The sequence below is a fragment of the Trachypithecus francoisi genome, unplaced genomic scaffold (assembly GCF_009764315.1).
Source record: "Trachypithecus francoisi isolate TF-2019V2 unplaced genomic scaffold, Tfra_2.0 Lachesis_group9, whole genome shotgun sequence".
In the NCBI taxonomy this organism is placed as follows: Eukaryota; Metazoa; Chordata; class Mammalia; order Primates; family Cercopithecidae; genus Trachypithecus; species Trachypithecus francoisi.
The window spans coordinates 42,041,119-42,061,936 of NW_022681474.1; the positions used below are offsets into that span (position 1 = coordinate 42,041,119).

General features: G+C 47.1%; 1 protein-coding gene and 1 non-coding gene across 2 annotated transcripts; both read right to left on the reverse strand.

The window, feature by feature from the left end:
- Nucleotides 1–14,618: 14,618 nt before the first annotated feature.
- Nucleotides 14,619–14,723, reverse strand: LOC117082957. Its single transcript, XR_004436870.1, has one exon. It is a non-coding gene; the product is annotated as a U6 spliceosomal RNA (small nuclear RNA).
- Nucleotides 14,724–16,803: 2,080 nt separating this feature from the next.
- Nucleotides 16,804–19,945, reverse strand: LOC117081979 (inosine-5'-monophosphate dehydrogenase 1-like). The gene is given in 3 exon segments (XM_033208353.1): nt 16,804–19,286; nt 19,288–19,324; nt 19,327–19,945. Coding segments are annotated over 3 exon segments (1,770 nt in total). The 5' UTR covers nt 19,751–19,945; the 3' UTR covers nt 16,804–17,977.
- Nucleotides 19,946–20,818: the final 873 nt, after the last annotated feature.

Sequence of the window (20,818 nt, forward strand, 5' to 3'; positions counted from 1 at the left end):
TATCATTTCTTTGTATTGGGAATATTCACTATCCTCCCTCTAGCTATTTGAAACTATATATTGTTATTAACTATAATCTTCCCACAGTGGTATAGAAGGCTGTAACTTTTTAAAAAATTACCTTTTGTGTATTTTTAATTGAGATAAAATATACATATATAATTTACCATCTGTACCATTTTTAAATGTACAGTTTAGTGGAAATGAAGACATTTATTTATTTATTCCCCCTCCTTCCTCCCCTTCCCAGCCTCTGGTAACCACCAATCTACTGTCTATGAGGTGAAGAGGAAAGGTGTAAGACAGTTTGCACGTTTTCTTCCATTCTACAGGTTGTCTCTTCACTTTGTTGATTGTTTTCCTTGCTGTGCAGAAGATTTTTAGTTTGATGTAATCCAAAGTATCATTTTGGAGGCCAGGCATGGTGGCTCACACCTGTAATCCCAGCAATTTGGGCGGCTGAGGCGGGCAGATCACATGAGGCCAGGAGTTCAAGACCAGCCTGGCCAATATGGCGAAACCCCATCTCTACTAAAAATACAAAAATTAGCCGGCTGTGGTGGTGCGCACTTGTAATCCCAGCTACTTGGAAGGCTGAGGCACGAGAATCACTTGAACTGGGGAGGCAGAGGTTGCAGTAACCTGAGATTGCACCACTACACTTGGGTCTGGGTGACACAGTGAGACTGTGTCTCCAAAACAAAAACAAAAACAAAAAAAGGCTGGGTACTGTGGTTCACACCTGTAATCCCAGCACTTTGAGAGGCTGAAGTAGGCAGATCACCTGAGATCAGGAGTTTGAGACCAGCCTGGCCAACATGGTGAAATCCCATCTCTACCAAAAATACAAAAATTAGCCAGGTGTAATGACAGATGCTTGTAATCCCAGCTACTTTGGAGACTGAGGCAGGAGAATCGTTTGAACTCAGGAGGTGAAGGTTGCAGTGAGCCGAGATCATGCCTTTGCACCCCAACCTGGGCAACAAGAGCGAAACTCCACTGAAAAAAAACAATAATTTTTGCTTTGGTTGCCTCTGCTTTTTATGCCTCACAGAAAAAAAATCTTTGCTCAGGCCAATGTCCTGGAGCATTTTCCCAATGTTTTCTTCTAGTAGCTTTGTAGTTTCAGGTCTTGGATTTAAGTCTCTAATCCATTTTGATTTGATTTTTGTGTATAGTGAGAGACAGGGGCCTAGTTTCATTCTTTCCAGGCCCATCCCCAGGAGATTTGGTAAGGACTGGGGCCTGGGACTCAGCATTTAAAACAAATATCCTAAATGATTCTGATTCAGGTGTCCTGTGACCACACTTTGGAAAACTTGCCCTGGGTGAAGTTTGGCATTAGATTTCTTCCCTGGATCAGAATCAGGCCATGTATGACCATCTGGTAGGGATCCTGAGATGCCCCCAAGCCTAGCATTTCCAATATAGGGCTGGAGGTGACATTAGAGCCATTGATGACCACAGAGTGTGATGTGGAAGATCACAAATGGATCAGAGAAAAGATACTTGGGTTTTAGTCTCAGCCTAGAAGACTCTGACCAAGCCTTGCCTTGCTTCTGTAAAATATAGTTAAACAGTCATCGCCCCGTCAACCTCAGCAAGCAGGTGAGCACCAACTGAAAGTTCCTGAATAACTGTCATGGGCAGTTGGGAGGCTCAGCCCCACCCATGTTGCCAGGGAAACCAGACCTCCTGAGCTGAGACCAGACTCTCAAACTCAGTGGCCAGTGTGACTGGATCCAGTGAAGAGAGGAAACCTGGAAAAGGATCTACCGAAGAAGCCTGCAAGGGTGCTGCTCCTGGCCCTGAGGCTGGAGAGAGGCTTGAAGATGAGGAGAAAAGGAGAAGGGTAGTCCCTTTAGGGCTTAGGGAAACAGGCCCTAACAGAAGTCCAGTAAATGCAGGTCTTTTTGAAGACCTGAAGCTGTCTTTCAGAAACTGGGTCTGAAGGAGCCTCACAGCTGTTGCCAGGCCTGGGAGAGCTGCCATCAGAGGCCGCTGCGAGGCAGAAAGGCCTTCTGCTCTGTCCTGAAGGAGAGAAGGCCATGTCACCATAGGTCTCCCGCTGAGAGGTGGGCCAGGATTCTCAGCAAGTGGGTAGAAATGACCAGGGCAATGACGAAATGGGGATTCACACTGACCTGTGTAAATATATCAAGATATAGTCGGACCAAAGCTTGTTAACACAGAATAAAACAGGGAAACCAAAAAGTAGCGGAGAGAGAATAGAGAAATACAATCCCAAAGAAACTGCCTCCAAACGCTGGAGTAACCGTACACAAAATGTAGCTCTGAGCTGGGCAGCCAAAACAGAGGCTTCAGCATTCATAGCAAAGGGACATCTTACCCCAGAGGGAGGCTAGTGAGGGACACCAAATCAAAGAAGACAAGAGTCTATTTAGGTCAGAAGGAAGAACAAGGCTGCAAAGCTAATGACGCTTGGCTTCAGGATTGCACAGTTGCAGGTCCTTCCCTCACATTCTCTCCCCTTTCTCCATCCACCAGGGCAAACTGGTTTTCGCTTTCGTTGACTTTACAAACTCAATTCATGGGTACAGATGGGGATTTAAAAACAAAACAAGGACCTGGAGCAGTGGCTCATATGCCTATGAGTACTTTGGGAGCTGAGGCAGGAGGATGACTGGAGGCCAGGAGTTCGAGACCAGCCTGGGCAACATAGTAAAATTTCATCTCTACAAAAATTTAAAAAATAATAATAACCAGGCATGGTGGCACATGCCTGTAGTCCCTACTCAGGAGGCTGAGGCAGGAGGAGGGTTTGAGCCAAAGAGGTTGATGTTGCAGTGTGCTATGATTGTGCCACTGCAGTCTAGTCTAAGGTGACAGAGCAAGACTTTGCTGTTAAAAAATGTTCAAACACACACAAAGTGAAAGCTGTAAGTGCTCTTCTAAAAGCATTGCATGTTGGAAAATTAGACTAGGAGGCACTTTGACACCTTTTTAGACCACAGATTTCTGAGGAAGCCAGAAAGGAGCTGGGGTGGCAAAACTAGGAGCACAAGGAATGCCTCATTAGCTGCGCTGGGGGGCCAAGGGTGTGGAGAATAAGCCAGGCACCAGGAAAAGGCAGCTGCCGTTCTCTCGCATAGCCGGCACACCTTGCTGGGATGTTGGGATACCATGGGTAAAATGCCAAACCTAGCATCATCTCTTCTTTAACCCCCTACAGTACTTTGTTTGTACTTTTCTTAGGGTACTCATGTTGCCTATCTCCCTTTATAAATGCTTGTATTTAATCCTTCCAAAAACATGTGCCCTGATGCCAAGGGCAAGATCTTTCCCGCCTCTGCATCCAGGAGCTCTGAAGTCTACACGAATGGAAATATATATTCAAAATACATATTTAACATACCCTTGGGGATTTGATCCAAATGGAAATCAAATAAATAGGAGACTCAGTGTGAGCTCTGAGCATGTTTCCAGGCTTACTCAATAAGACACTGCATGTAGCTCTAACCCTGCAGATCAGTTAAACTGCAGCTGAGAGTTGCAGATGATCAGAAGGGGGGGTACAAGTTTATGTGGGGCTGAAGTTCATAATATTGAAAGAACTTATTTAAAATATATATATAGTTACAAATATAAAACAAGGTCCAAGGCTTGGGGGTGTGAGGCCCTGAAGTTGAAACTTCAAGAACTTCAAGGATAAATAGGTTGTGGTCTTTGCAAGTGGCTGGTGAAGGTGTCAAAGAGAAGGGACTCGCCCTTGACTGAGCCTCGAAGACTGGGCAGAATTTGGAAAGACCACATAAAAAGGGCCATGTGGCAGGATAAACAAGGACATTTAATATTGCCAGAGGCCTGGTTGGGGAGCCCGTGAGCAAACCAGTCCAACTGGACAGAAACGTTGCAAAGTCCAGGTGGAAAGAGGAAGGCTGGAAAGTCAGCTGAAGTCAGTTGTGGGGTGGTGGCGGTGGCCTTGAGTGTAGGCTGACATCTGAATTATATTTCACTAGTTATAGGAGCCATGGATGTTTATTTTTTAAACGCAGTTCATTTACTTGAAGAAAACAATGTTTTAGGAAGATTAGCCTGGTTTTATTGTATTGTTCAAGGCAATGAAGAAGGATGCACTTACAAAAGTCCAGGCTTGGGTGATAAGGGCCTAAACTTAGGCTGTTGACGAAACCCAGGTTGTAGCTATGCGAACGAAAAGGAAATACCTAATTCAATGGATTTTGGTGATTTTTAGGGACCAAGAAGAGAAGGATTCCAAGATGATTGAGGTTTCTGCTGAGTATTAGAGAATAATAACTGTATCATTAAGAGATATGAGAAGGTTGAGAGGGTCAGATTTGAAGCAGAAAATAGTGGAGGATTTTAGATATTTCAGACTAGAGATGATAGGAGAACTATGAATTTTGAGATGGTCATAGGGAATTGAGGGCTGGAGACTGATTTGGTAATCAGAAGTACCCATTTATTCATTCATGCCATAAGAATTTGGCTGGTAACCTCTGGAAAAAACCAGCCCTGTGTTGCATGTCAAAAAGGATGTAAAAGATGAAGTGGTCCCTCCCTTCAGTGAATTAAATGTAGGATCTCAAGAGGGCAGAGATGGAGGTGAGATGAGTGAAGCAAGGCAGGGTCTGTTGTGTACAAGAATGAGCGACCTAAATGTGGGGAAAGAGTTGACTGTGGCATCCATCACCTACTGGTTTCCAAAGAGTATTAGACTCAGCTGACTCACCATGTGGTATCCCCCATCCACTGTGTCCCTCCCCAAATGGTAGGCTTGTCTGAAGAGAACAATGTCCATAGAGGTTACAACTGTCCTCTGCTCCCTGAGTAAAATGAGTTGTGCAGACAATAAATATGATGCCGTTCATGAAATGGAGAGACAGTTGGAGGAAAACTCCTAGATCCTGGAGGAGGGAGAACTGGATGTGACGCCGAGATGACTGAGCAGTTTGCATGAGTAAGTGGAGGGGGGTAGAGGAAGCTGCCTTCCAAAAATGGCAGCTACAGAAAAATAGGGAGGATGTTTCCTAGGAGGTGGAGGAGATGTAATCCCATGGGAAACCCAACTGACTTTTCTCATGCTGTTCCCTCTGTTGAGAATGACTGAAGCCAAGAAGCCAGTGTCAGAAACTAAAGGAAGGGAAACAACAAGAGGCGAGGTGGAGGATAAGGGTACAGGATTGAGAGAGGAATGGGTGACAACTCCACGATTTTCAAGTGAAGCTGAACCCCCAACTTCCAACTTCTTGTTTACGTAGCAGTGAACTGCCTAGAGCTGTTTTTTTGCAGAATCTTATAGAGTTGACCTCATGTATGTTTGTTTAACTTCAATCACTGAAGTGTGTTTCAATTTCTTTGTTTCATGATACTCTTTCTTAAGCTTACATGAATATGCGTAATACATTTTAAAATGTGACATATGTTAATTTTAGGCATATCAGAATAAAACAGTCACTATCAAGGGAAATCTGAAATCTGCAGGGTTTGATTTTCCTCTCAATGCTTTGACATCAAACAGTATGTCCCATACTTTTAAGAAAAAACTGTGGTATACCCGCAAACCATGGGAGATCATACGTGTTCCAAAGTTGCTGTTTCTGAAACTACATTACTCTCAAACTCCTTGGCTGCCTTTTTTTGTTTGCTTGTTTTGCCTTTAATAGGAGTTTTCTTTACTTACCTGAATAAAGTGAAGACAGGGAGGACCAGAATAAAGAAAGCAGTCACAGTCAAATTAATTTTGCTACTTATTCCTACTTGGCCACCAAGACACAAAAGATGTTGAGGCTGTGAGTAGGATGAGGGTTTGTAATCATTTCCATAAATGGTCACACCCCATATTAATGGACAGATGGCCCATGTGGCAAGAGAGCTGGTTGGTCAATGGAACAGGACTTGCTGTGCCCAGTGCTGAATAAGCTCACCAGCATCCAGCCCAAGATGTGTGGGGGAAGTCCGGGAGGCTTTGTCTGTCACTTGCAATTACCCAAGATCAACCAAGGTAAGCTTCTTGTCCTGACTGCTGAAGCCTCACCCCAAAGAATCCTACCTTCCCCGATGCAAGATGGAAACTTGCTCAAACACTTAAAGCTATTCTCAATGAGAAACAAAAACAAGGACCATAGATACAAAGTAGGATCCTTTTGTTTATTAGAAACTATTTCCACAAACTGAACAATCTGGAGACTGAGCACCCATACACTGTGTATGAAGCTCTAGCAAATCCTATTTTACTCTCCTAGCTCAGATTCCTTTGTAAAAAGTCAGATGCTGCTGATGTTCACGAGGCTTCTTCTCTGGCACCAGGGTAGACAAGACAACCTGAAGGGCTTATCTGCAACAAAATGCCTAGAAAATGTTGGGTACAATTTACAAAACATAATTTTAATATGTAGCTGAGCTTGCAGGAAGGTAATGGAAACCCCCAGGAGTCAGAACGCCAAGGGGACAGAACTCTGGAGAATGAAGCATAAGTGACTGCCGTAGCTGCCTTGAAGGTGGAAGGGTATGGATGGACGGGGCTGTTTTAGGAAACATGGCTTTGAATGCCCGCACAGGGAAAAGTGGCAGAAACCTTTGGCCTTGCCTACGAGTTGTTGGAACTAAGAAACCCCTCACACAGATACATAAATTGGGGATTATCTAGGAGCAACATAGTACCTTGGGAGATTGAGGTGGGAGGACTGCTTGAGGCCAGGAGCTTAAGACCAGCCTGGGCAACATAGCAAAACCCTATCTCTACAAAAGTTTTTTTAAAAAATTAGCCAGGCATGGTGTCACATGATACTTGAGTAGTTTCAGTTACTCAAGAGGTTGAGCTGGGAGGATTAACCAATGTCTAGGACTCACAGGGGTTTTGAAGTTTAAATATACACTACCCTTCTGTTTTGGAAACTCAGAAAATTGTCTCCAAGCCTATACTATCCCTACGGGACCTTGCATAAGCAAATCACAAATGTCTACAGGACCCATCCACAAGCCAGGCCTCACAGGAGTCCCACAGATACAGCCCTGCTAAAGCTTGAGCGCACAGTCCAAGAATTAATCCATTTAAACAATCTACCCCTTGGCCTACATTTTCTCCCCGCTCTTTCCAGTTACAAGTTACCCCGCCCTGTGATACAAACTGTTCCTCTCATGCAGCAGAATTAGACCTGAAGTACTGTTTTCCCTTCCTGTATCCTATTCCTTGCCTCCTTGACAGCAGTTCCTAAGTTCCTTATAGCTCCCCTGCATTGTTTATACTTAAAATACACTGTGTGCTCCCACAAATAATACGTGTTGGTTTGCAACCTCAGGCTCACAGGTGATGGGAATAATGCCCACGATGAAAGCCTGTGAGCCAGCTCACGTCAGAATCAAGATGAGGGTACAAGTCCTCGGGCTCCTGGCTCCTGCTCTTTCCACTTCACTATTTTGCTTCTCTCTATCTTGCAGCCAGTATTGGCAATAGTAAAGTGAGTCTCACTTCTCCAATAACTCACCAACCACGTTGGAGAGAAAGTATCTGAGAAGTCAGTTGAAACAACCACCACAACAAAAACTAATTCCCAAGACAGATGATCCTTGAATGGATAATTGCCACTTGATTGTTTATTAGAGCCATGGCTCTTGTACGGGACTGGTGAGGGCGGGTGTCGGGATTACCTTTCAAAGGGCCATTCAGAGAGGAAAAGCTCCCTGTGCTCAAAAACAACCAATGAGAGTCTCTTGAATCACCAGGAAGCTGAAAAGCCCAGAGAGGGTGGGCACGGTGAAAGGTTGGGGCAGTGGGGCCAATGACATAAATAAAGGACTCTGTGTTTTAGGACTCTAGGAGCTCATCACCTAACAAAGTGCATACTCCACATTCCCTGCAGAGGCTGTGTTGCCGTCTGCTGTGTGCATGAAGGTGACAGCCCATCCTGCTAGCATCAGCACCACCAGATTGCTGTCAGCATCTCGAGGGCAAGGCCCATGTCTGATTCAATAACCTGTATTCTGAGCACTCAGAAGAGAGCTCGGTACACTACACTGTCAGTGCTCCCTAAAGAAGTTAAATGGATGCTGCATAACCAGGGCAGCCCAGCAGCATCGGTCCAGAGACAAGGGAGTGACACCTGCTCCCCAACGCAGTATATCCCATACACCACAGCTCTGAATGTCCATGTTCAACTCACGCAGTGGTGAGGAGGAGACGAGAGACACCTGAGATGGGGCGCCTCTGAATGATCCCCCCACAGCCCCCTAGGAGACCCTGGAATGGACTCGCTAACAGCAGCCACCTATCTCATGGCTCACACATCCCTGCCCTTCAGCTTATGTTGCCTCCCTGCTCTTTCCTGCTAAAGTGGCCCCTGCTGAATGCCGCCAGCCACAGGGTCAGGGTCATGCAGCTTTCCTCCTGAGCCTGATCCACTGAGGTTTCCACATGCATACTCATGGGTTTTGCTATGATCGAGTTGCGGATGCCTTCTTCCCTTTGAGACCAGAAAGAGCCCACTGGAGCCAACGTGCAGATGGGCAGTGCTGGCTCTTCCCTGTCAATGTGCGGATGGCAGAGGCACAGTCCTGGCTGGTACCTGCTGGGCCTAGGGGGTCACCACAGACCCGTCTCTTCTGTGGTTATCGTGCTTTGCCTGCCGCTGAGTCTCTCTGAGGTGATGCACCTCCTGTCGTTGGCTTGGCCCTCCAACCCAGACCGAATACTGTGGCCTCTCAAAGCAATGTCTACTGATACTCAGGCCAGAAAGAGAAGGGAGGAGAGTGGGGAGGAGAGTGGGGAGGAGACGGGTGGAGGTGATAGCAGAGCTTCATTCCAGAATCTCTATATTCTTCTGTGTTGTTTGAACACAACAATCATATACCATCTCTGTGATTTAAATTCAAATTTCAATGAGAATTAAAAGTTGAAGCTCAGGCCACACTGCTGTGCGTTTTTTAGCGAGATATGTTTGACTCAAAGTATATCAAGGGGCAGGAAGAATTTTTTGCTGGGCAGTATAACCTAGGGAGAGAAAGGTTTTTGTTTCTTAAAAATACTTTCCATGTTATTAAAAAAAAAAAAAAAAAAAGGCCAGGAGTCGAAACTAGACCCTCCTTCAGCCCCATGGACCTAGCCAGTTGAGCAGGGGTCCCAGCCCCTCATGCCATGAGGTGCTGGGGAGAGGCAAGGGAGCACTGGTGCTGCTGCCATGCTCCCCAGCTGAATGCAGGACCCAGGAGGAAGGAAGGCCCAGTCCCAGTCGGGGTGAAGCAGCTGCAGACAGACCCTACTCTTCATGGTCAGACCACACTCTGAGACACAGCTCAACCTCTGGACAACTTTCCCTATGAGCCCAACTCAACCCATCCCAGTCCGGCCCAAGAGGTATCATCATCATCACACTGAGGGCCAGCTGCCCCATCACAGGACAAGCAGCCCCGACCCAGGAGGTAACCAGAAGCAGCTTTGCTCCTCTAGAAACAGACTCCACGTGAGGCTCATTGCCCTCCTAAGGGGTCTCCATGTGGTCCCTTCCCCCGTCCCAAGGGAAAGTCTCCAAGCCTTGTCTTTACAGAAGGGAATATTGAGACCCAAAGAACCGGGTTGACTCTGTCCAGGTCACAGAGGCACAGCCAGAACCCTTTCAACACCAACCCCTTTGAAAAGACATTTCTGGAACCTAGAAGGGATTTCTGTGCTCAGAGCCATAACTTCACTCTTCATACAAGAAAGAAATTTCAGTTTACTCAGTACGCACACCCGAAGTGAGGTCAGAATTCCCCGATTTCATACCAGTAGTTTATAAAGGAAGCCAGGCCACCAGCTGTCATTCTGAGGCTCTCAAGAAGGCAGCCTCAGGTAGAAATGCCCCAATCCTTTTCACTGATGTTTCTCCTGCTTTTCAGTAGCCTCATTAAGAAATGAAAATTAATTAGGACCTTATTAAGAAGTCCTTTTAGTTGTCGTGGTTAAGAAGAAGGTGCTCATCAGCTATCCTAGGTGGAGTCCTCAGCCTCCTCCCAGAAGAACTTGTCTTCATGGACCCAAACATACATTCCCAGCAGCCAATGAAGAGAACTTGAACTCTGCCTTCTCCTGGGTTCCCTTCCCAGGAAGGAGTCTTGCCCTGGGGTGGGGCAGGGGTGGGGGCAGCAGGACTGCAAGGCAAAAAAGAGTAGGGGAAGGATCTCACATCCAGGGTGAGGGGCTATCTACCTCGAAAGAGCCAGCAAGGAACATCTGGGGAAGGAGAACAGAGGCTCTTTGTGACTCTCCCAGATTATTTCTGTGTGTAGGTGGAGCTCTAACCTGAAAACCCAGTAAGGAATTGGACTGGGGTCAGGGAGGCAGTGGCAGGGAACTGTGGCCCAGCCAATTCATGGACCAGCCTTACCCAGCCTGGGGTCTGCTTGCACCACGGAATGTGTGCAGTGGCAGGGAAGCTGTTCTCCATACTGATCAGAAATCTGCCTCCTGGAATGTCTTTCCTTGGGCCTGCTTCTGAAGGCCGTCCAGATACGTAGGGTCCAGCCCTACAGGGCTTAGCGGATATTCTCCCCGTGTGCGGAGATGAGAGATTGTAATAAATAAAGGCACATGACAAAGAGATAAAGAGAAAGCAGCTGGGCCTGGGGGACCACTACCATCAAGACGCAGAGATCGTAGTGGCCCGGAACATCTGGGCTCACCGATATTTATTGCATACAAGACCAGGGGGCGGGGTAAGGAGGGTGAATCTGCTAAGTGATTGACAAGGTGATGCAAGTCACGTGATTACAGGATAGTGGGCCCTTCCCTTTTAAGTAGCCGAAGCAGAGAAGTCAGCATATGACAGTGTTTTCTTTTCTGCACTTACAAGAAAGATCAAAGACTTTAAGACTTTCACTATTTCTTCCACCGCTATCTACTACAAACTTCAAAGAGGAACCAGGAGTACGGGAGGAGCATGAAAGTGGACAAGGAATGTGACCACTGAAGCACAGCACCACAGGGAGGGGTTTAGGCCTCCGGATGACTGCGGGCAGGCCTGGATAATATCCAGTCTTCCACGAGAAGCTGGTGGAGCAGAGCGTTCCCTGACTCCTCCAAGGAAAGGAGACTGTCTTTCGCAGTCTGCTAAGTAACAGACACCGGCATTACCGCTTGACCAAGAAGCCCTCAAGCGGCCCTTATGCGGGTGTGACAGAAGGCTCACCCCTCTTGCCTTCTAGGTCACTTTTCACAATGTCCCTTCAGCACCTGACCCTATACCCACCGGTTATTCCTAGGTTATATTAGTAATGCAACAAAGAGTAATATTAAAAGCTAATTATTAATAATGTTTATAATAGTGATTGATAATTTTTTATGATCATCTCTATATCTAATTTGTATTATGACTATTCTTATTCTAACAATTTTCTTTATTATACTGAAACAGTTTGTGCCTTCAGTCTCTTGCCTCAGCACCTAGGTAATCCTCCACCCACACAGATATTTGAAGCCAGTGACACTGTCCCCCTAAAATATCTCTGGATTTGCCATCAGGGTTTGCCGTAGTCTGAGTTTTGTAACTTAACCTGTGATCTGTCCTCCAAAGACAGCCTCAGGAACATGGGGAATCTGATCGCCTGTATCCTACCTCTGTGAGCAGAGGAGCTGCTTTTTGTGGTCAGGGTGATAATGCATTTTCTATTTCATTTAAATTGACTCTCGGCCTTCTTTCCAGATTAGTAGCAGGCCCAGTGTCTCTCCTGGGAACACCCTAGTCCCCTTGGGTTGTCCCAAGAATCGCTAGAAGTGGCTCAGTCCTGTTTCCTCTGGGGAAAGTCCAAACCTCTCCATTCTCTTGGTGAGAGTTAAGAACCAGCCACAATTGTAAGCTGCCATTGCTTCTGCTGCTTCCATAGGGTGTTGCTGCCAACCCACTGATCCCAAACAAGAACAGACATTCTTGCCCACAAATAAGATGGTGTCTTGATGGTTCAGATCCCCACTAAGGTCATGGACACACACTGAGCTGCTCTAATCTCGTCTTTTAGGCTCATCTATGGGGCCAGCCAGAGCCCTCGCGGTCATGTCATCTCCCTGGATAACCTTTCTTTGCAGTGGCCCTCGGCTGCAAAAGCCTAAGAACAAATCCAGAGGAAGCTGGCCTCCCAGGAGGAATGCACATGGAACCACCCTGTATCCTGGGAGCTTGGAGTTTTAGTTTTGTCCAAGCTCACAGGGCAAGGCTGCCCACTCATCTTGCAGAGGGACACAGCTAAGAGGGGCTTCTCTGGAGGTTCTCCTCCAAGCAAAGATCCTGGTTTGGGCTCCGATCTACACACATAAGTAGCAGGACCCTGCAGCTTTGTTGATAAAACATTTGAAAAATGCACCCATGTCACTAGGCCACCTGTCTGTTTCTAGCAATCACTTCTGGTTGAATTCTTTAAAAAAAAAAATTCTTGAAAATAAGCCCTTAAAAGGATGTTTAAGAAGTCTACCTCTCTCACAGTCAACAGTACCCACTTAGGAAATGGATCATCTCCCCTTCCTAACTGCCCTGGGAGATGAGGGTAAGGGATGATAGGGCCCCTTGTGAGACGGTATTTGAAATATTTGTGTCGTTGTCCTAACAGAACAGATGCCTCTCTGTCTGCAGGACACTTACTGGGCCATAGTCACTCATGCATGCATTCACAGTATGGTACATGCACACACCCTGTCTGGCCCTTCCCTAATGGCTGCTGCAACCCTGCCAGCCTGCTGGAAGTGGCATTGGCCAGGCTGGCTATCTCAGGCCTCTAGCCATGGCATTAGCCAGTCAGCACAGACACAACTCCAAGGGTCCACATGTCCAGGCAGACACAAGGGGGCTGGAAAGGCAGCTGCCCCTGCCTTGAGAACTGTTAGTCCAAACTGCACCATTCTGTAAACACACCCACCATATCCCTGCATTTCACAGATCTTGGTTAAAGTAAAACATTCCATGGGGGTTTGGACCATGAGAAACAGCCTGATCAACCACCTGACCTTCTTACATTCTGCCGTAAAAAAGTATAAAGAACATCACATTCGGCCAGAACAAGGGCCAAACCACCTCAACGTGGGAACACGTTATCAACATTTTCCCAGGTAACATGCCCCCCAAGATCCCTCCCACCCAGGGCTATAATTGCCCCAGCCTGTAAGCAGCGGTGAACACTGGCATTAAGCTGGTCCCCCACCTCTGCAGGTCTTATGCTGAACGTAGAACCTGCATTTCTGTAGAGCCAACTCCCTCTCTTTCTTTAACCCTTGCCTTCCCTTGAAAAAACCTAATGAGGATGTCTCACAGCTAAACCTTAGAAACCACGACCTTCACTGAAACTGGCTGAGTTTAAGCAGAGGCTCTTAGTCATGGTCAGTCTCCCCTCTATTTTCTTTATTATACTGAAACATTTAATAAAACTGTTTCACCTTCCTTGGCCATGCTATGTCCTTTGGGGGATGAGCACACCTGGCTGCTTCTCCAGACACTAGTCCCCTCCCATTACCAGCTCTGGGGTGGGCTGACCACCTTCTTAACCCTCCTGGTCAGCATCCTAGGTTCTATCTCTTACAGCAAGCAACCACCCTATTTCCTTGAATGTCTCCTTCACTGTTTCTTTGAGGCTAGAGTAATATAATGCTTTTAACAGTAGAAAGACTACAAAAAATGAAGTTATCAATACTCAATAAGTGAGTACATTCTCCCAAATAAATACTATGTGTGTTGCCATAAAAAAGAATGTGGCAGATCCACACATTCTGATGTAGGAAAATTTCCATGGCATTGGGTAGGGAAAAAATCTAGTAAGTGGATTATAATTATGTTTAGGAAAAAATATGAAAGGGGAATATAAGACTATTTTTTGCTCATACAGACATTAAACTGCAACAGTAGTTAATAAGTAGAATTTAAGATAGAGCACAAAAGACTCCTCTCTAAACATGATTATAAAAAGTACAAACATAGACTAGTCTGTTTTTCTGTCATGAAAACCCATGTACTCACCACTTACATCTAAAACTACATTTTGCCATACTGTATTATAAATTTTTTTTTACTGAACCATTTCAGAGGAAATTACTTCAGATGCTGCATCTTTAAAATGTTGAGTTTGCATTGCCTCAACATATTCCCCTACAAGATGCCATTAACACCCTAACACAGTAAGTGATTCCCCAATACTATATAATTGAGTCCATATAAAAATCTCAATTGTTTCCCAAATGTTGTTGCTGATCACCAGGGGCTTGGTCTAGGTCCTGTTGCTCACCACACAGAAAGCCAATCACTGTGGCAACAAGTATTGCCAGGGAAGAAGATTTTATTTGAGTGATGTCAGCTGAAGAAAAGGGAGACCAGCCTCAAATATGTCCCTTCCCACCAACTAAAGTTAAGGGTTTATATAGTGGGGAGGGAAAACAAGAGGGGCAGGGACGAGGAGTTGGTCAATAAGGCAGCAGGTGGTAGTATAAGGGGGTCCAGCATCTCATTGTAACCACATGGAGGAAAACAGGAATGAGGCAGGGATAAGAAGTTGGTCAAGAAGCAGCAGGTGCACCTCATTGTCCAGTGGCAGTGATCTGGAAAATCAGTTCCTGGTATCATTCAGGAGGCCCAATGAAAGACAAATGTTAAGTTTTCCAAGCTTCAAGGTTTTTGTTTCTGTTTTTTTTAAATACGGAACCCTTCACCAATTTGCATGTCATCCTTACAGGGGCCATGCTAATCTTCTCCGTATCGCTCCAATTTTAGTATATGTGCTGCTGAAGCGAGCACTTTTCTTTTTCTTTTTTTTTTTTTTTTGTGAGACAAGAGTGTCACTCTTTAACCCAGGCTGGAGTGAAGTGGCGCCATCTTGGCTCACTGCACACTTCACCTCCTGGGTTCAAGCGATTCTCCTGCCTCAGCCTCCCAAGCAGCTGGGATTACAGGCGTATGCCACCATGCCTAGCTAATTTTTGTATTTTTAGTAGAGACGGGGTTTTGCCATGTGGGCCAGGCTGGTCTCAAACTCCTGACTTCAGGTGATCCACCCACCTTGGCCTGTAAGTGCTAGAATTACAGGCGTGAGCCACTGCTCCCAGCCCAAGCTTCAGTTTTATGAGAAAATTGGGCCAGTTTCAATGTTTATTTTATTGGGTTATTCAAGTCTCTTAACATTCTTTTAATCTAAAACAGTCCTCCCACCAGCCCTCGTTCCCCAGCCCTTTTTAAACTCATAGCACTGAAGAGACCAGGTCATTGTCTTACAGAATATCCTTCATTTTAGATTTGCCTGATTGTGGCTTCATTCCCTAAGCTTCCTATAAACCAGTAGTTGGATTTAAAGCCTTGATAAGACCCAGGTGGAGGATTTTTGGCAAGAACACATTCCAGTTGACACTATGTACTTACTTACTTCATGCTGTAACTCATATCTGGCAGTTTCATTATGGGATCTACTAGAATATACAGACAATGGGAAGATCATATACAAAAACAGAACTCTGACCCACAGTCTGCAGCAACCAGTCCAGGAAGCCAAACAACCCCGGTAGCTTTTGGTTCCAAATGGCCAGGACTTGATCAATACCTGCCAGCTTCCCTAATTCTTGCCTCTGCTTTGAAAATCCTTTAGTAGGACCAACCAGAGAAGGCCAAATATGCTTCCCTAACCAATCACATAGGATACCCTGCTTCTAGTTAGCTCACCCACAGCCTCCAGATGCCAACAGCCTTTGATCAGGGCTCACCCGAAGCCTCCCCTTTTCCTACCATAAAGCTTTCTCACTCCCCTGACTGCCTTTGAGTGTCTGCAATGGCAAATGACCATGGCTGACTCTCTGGGGATATATCAAGCTGAAAATAAGTAGCTGTTGCTCATTCCCGTTTGGGTGGTCTACAATTATTACAGAAGTGAAGCGTGATCACAGTTAAGGTAGTAATAGACCGTTTACACTGTCAATGAACTTCAAACTTTTTACTTCATGCCCCGCTTATACTGCTTGGATGTTTTCCATGTACCTATATTAATATTTACAATAAAAGCAGGATTTAGATTTTCATGTAGAATTTATCTTAAATAAAGGCATCAAATATGCAATTTTAAGTCAAGTTTTGCATATTTGGCTCAATATATCAAAATAATGTTCTGTGGTTTTAAAATAACAAGGTTTGTTGCTCTTTATATTAGACATGTAGTTAATTACATTGATCTCATAAAAATAAGTTTAATTTTAATTTAAATAAAAGAATGCCACAATGAAATACCATTAAAAAAAAAAAGAATAAAGGACCTTAACCCTGGGCAAACATATAAAAGCATATGAAAGTCACCCAGTATAATGTCTGACACACAGTAGGCATTTTGCAAATACTAGAGCCCTTTCCCATGGTGGTGCACACTGCACAAGACCACAGAGGTCCAGACCTTTTATCTTTCTGGTCCCATCCAGTCATCACCCATAGTGAATCCCGAAGGCAGCATCTCCACCCACAGTGCTGGAGGACCACCGACTCCTCCTAGTCCTCAGGGGAAACCTCCCTGCCATCTTCTTCTTGGTGGCAGCCAATATACATTTCTTTCTTCACTTCCCAGGACGTTTGAAGTACTTGGTGTCCCTTCCGCCAAGCTCCTCCCTTCCCTTCAGGTCTCATCCAACACTTCAAGCTCAAAATATTACATAAGCATCAAGGGGGTGAGCCCAGACAGGCACTCTTCCTTGTCCACTTTTGGGAGAAGATCTCTATTCCTTGTGACCCCAGGATATACAATGGCTGTTCTACACTCAGGAATCACTACATGTGATTCCCAGGGCAGGGGCTGCAACTCTTCTGCTAAGAGCCCACATAGCCCCAGGGCTCCCCCACCCCCACCCCATACACACACAGTCTTCTCTGTCTTTTTCGAGGGCTCGTTAGCGTTTTGGTAGTACCTTTGCCAGTGAAGCAGGCTCCCCGGGATGCACTTGGAACCTTACCCTACTGACATGGACTTGTGTTCTCCTATCTTTAGGCTCCTCGCCTGGCAGTTCTGCATTTTCAGACTCCCCTCCTCTGACGAGTCCATTTGCCACCACAGCAGTGACTGCAATAGGGTCACGACACCTGTTTTATGTGTTATGTGGAAAAAAATTATAAGATACTGAACATTTATGTATGCTACCTTCTGGGTGTGAAGGAGGGAGCATGAATTCACATTTGATTTAGCTGGTATCTGCAGAACGCAGCAGTAGGGATTAAGAAATGGATAAAAATAGTGTTACTGTTTGGGATGAAGAGTGGCATGAGACTGATAGCTATATATATATATCTATACATAGATATAGATATTTGGAGGCGTTGAAACCTACTTGATTTATTCTGATTATTTAATACACACTGATGCAACTGTGATCCCAAAGTGTACAAAGTTAAAGCCTTCAACTGCAGCTGAGGAGAGGGCAGGAATTGTACACTTGGGGACGGTGGTGAGTCAGGAATGACAGGCAGGTGGTCATGACCAGGGCAGCCTCCTCCCCAGGGCCAGTGACAGGGGAGTGGCCTGAGGAGCACGACCCAAGGGTAGCCCAGCGTACTTGGTCTAGGTCAGGAGCTCAGAAGTGCCACATGGCTGAGGGGGCAGCGGCCCTGGAAGGGCCAGAGGCAGGGCCAGGAGAGCACCATTTCCTGGGGGGCTAGGGGCACAGAGGTGTCCTATAGGAGAAGCCAGGAGGGGCTGCCTGCCCCTGGGGTGGGGGCCAGGCTGGAGGAGGCTGCAGCAGGCTGCAGCAAGAAAGACCTGGGGCAGGTGCAGGGCCTGAGAGTCCAGCTGGCCGGGCTGGGGGTGCTCCCAGGGCAGCCTGGCCCAGGGAGCAGTCCTGACTCTGCAGGGGATGCCGAGCAAGAGGCCGCAGATCCCTCAGGACCTCCGCTCCTCTCTCCCTAGAAAGGAGCTGGGGAACCTGTAGTGCAAATCTGTGGATCACTCAGTGATGGAGGGAGACTGTGCCCGAAGGTGGACACTGGGGTGCACCCCCTCCACTCCACCACTTCAGCTTCCACTGCTGTCCTCAGTATAGCTGCTTCTCGTAAGAGTGCAGGCCATGGACACCACCCTCAATCTGGAATGACATGGTCCGCTTCTCAAACTTGAGGTGTCCTGAGTACATCAGGCTGTGGGCCCCGATATCCTGGCAGCCATGCTGGATGCCCACTATGAGACAGGGCTCGAACTTCTGAATGGACCCTTTGTCCTTGATGGAGCCCAAGACACTCTGTGCGATCTTTACCTTATCCCCCTTGCTGAAGTATTGTTTCTGGCTGCTGCTGCTCTTCTCCATGGCATCCAGTGAGCCCATGCCCTGGTACTTCTTGAGCTGCACCCCGTCTGAGAAGTACTCGCCGGGTGCCTCCATGGTGGTGGCCAGCAGGGAGCCCATGATAACTGTGGAGGCTCCAAGGGCCAGGGCTTTGACCACATGCCCCATGGTCAAGATGCCACCATCGGCTATGATGGGCACACCAAAGCACTGGGCATACTCGGCCACCTTGTACACAGCAGTGCCCTGGGGCCAACTGCAGGCCATCACTTCCTGGGTGATGCAGATGGAGCTGTAGCCCATGCCCAGGCACAGCCCATCCATACCAGCATCAATCAGGTTCTTGGCCTGGGCTGCTGTCACCACGTTCCCCCTAATCACCTGGAAGTGGGGGTACTTCTGTTTGATGTAATGCACCATGGTGATCTGATACACTGAGTTCCCTTGGGACGAGTCCAAGACTATGACGTTGATGCCCGCTTGGGTGAGCAGGTCCAGGCAGTATTTGTCATCCTCACGGGTGTCCACAGCTGCCCCCCACAGCAGCAGCTTGTGGGAATCCTTGGAGGTCAGAGGGTAGTCTCGATTCTTCTTCAGGTCGGTGCGGGCAATGATGGCCACCAGCTCATCACGATCACTGACGATAGGCAGCTTCCCTTTCTTGCTACACTGCAGGATCTCATTTGCCTCTTTCAACATCATGCCTTCTGGAGCCACCACCAGTTTCATCCTTGGCGTCATTACCTCACTGAGGAAGGTGGTGTGGTCCCTCTCAGCAAGATGTCCCTCGACATCTTGGGAGGTGACGATGCCCACCAGCTTGCTGCCCATGGTGCCCGTCTCAGTGAGGAGGATACCAGAGAAGCCATGCTGCATCTTGGCCTCCAGCACATAACCCACGGTGTGCAAGGGGCTCAGCATCACGGGGTCTGCGATGAAGCCCTGTTCAAACTTCTTGACCTTCCGCACCTCATTGGCCTGGAACTCTGGGGTGCAGTTGTGGTGAATGATACCAATACCTTCCATCAGAGCCATCCTGATTGCCATGTCAGCCTCTGTCAGTGTCCACAGGGAAGGAGATCAGCGGCGTCTTCAGCCCTTGTGGGTCAGGGCTGAGGTCAGGTCCACCTCATCAGCTATGAAGTCTATGACTCCTAGGAGAATCAGGAAGTTGTTGTAGGTGAGGCCGTTGGCGCTGGTGAAGAGCTGCTGCACGGTGAGCCCGTCCTTGGCCATGCAGCCGGTGCCACTGCTGATCAGGCAGTCTGCCAGGCTGCCGCGAGACCGGCAACGGACATAAACACCCGAGTAGCCACTTGCACAGCCACGCTGCCACCACAGGCCAGGCAGGCCAGGCGGGCCGAGGGCAAGGGCTCTCATGTATATATTTTTTATATCCCTTCTATTTTTGGGAAAAAAAAAAAAATGCCCCAGGAAGGTCTGATCACCAAATCCTTCCAGAGAGCGGTCTTCCAAGCCAAGGAGGTTTTCAGTCCTACCCACTGAAATCATCCAGTCCTTCATTCACCTATGTCAACCCAGCTCGGAGGTGTGGCCTGCGAGATCCTTCATACAATCAAGAAGTCAGGCCTCCACCTGGTCCTGGGGGTCATCTGAGGCCTGCAGTTTTGGAAGAGGAACTGGCTCCCCACTGTGGGGACATGTACCATGCCCACTGTGGGCCTCTGTTTTTCATCCCTGAATTCACCCCCCACAGAATGGTTCTATCTAGTTGTCTATCTAGTTGTTGTCCTATCTAGCTATCTAATAGATAGTTGTCCTATCTAGCTATCTAATAAGCTTGAGGGCACTGTGTCCCCTACGGGATGTCCCCATGTCACAGCCCACATGCTTGAACCATGCAGGCTGATGCAGTGACAAGCACAAAGTATTGTGATTATAGTTCCTGCCCTCCTTTCCAGGGCTTTGAGCCCAGCACATGATGTTGTGTGTTTCTTGTTCCACCAACTGGCTGCTGTGGAATGACTAGGAAACCTCTTGGCTGAGGGTGGCATCTGGGCACAGGTCAAACTTTCTGTGAGTCTTTTTAACCTCTCACTGCAGCCAGGAATGGCTGGATCTCTGCTGCTGCTTGCAGGGACTGTCCCATCCATACATGGGTCTGTGTTGGCTTTTGTCACCTGGACATGTACGGCCACCATCTTGACTGCTCAGCTAGTTCCATCCCTGGGTTCTAGAATGATGTCATAATGATGCCCATGATGACAGATCAGCCCAAGGCCGCACACTGACCTAATCAATAAACAGGTGGGGCAGAGCTGTGATTAAGAAACTGAGTCAGTCAATTCCCACTTGTGAATAGACAGCATGAAGGCTTTAAACCTCTCTGAACCTGATCAGCATTGGCAATGACCTTCTGCAGATCCAACAACAGCACAGGAGAACGTATCATCAGGAACACATTTGGATATTGACACAATCTCATCCGCAGTCGGCTTGTCATCCTGAGCTCCCTTCCCAGGCAGCGTGGATATTGCACTGGATTTTGCTGACTAGGGAGTTGGGTTATAAGTGGTAACTCTAACCTCTTAATACTAGCAACATTGACAGTACCATATAATCCATCTATTA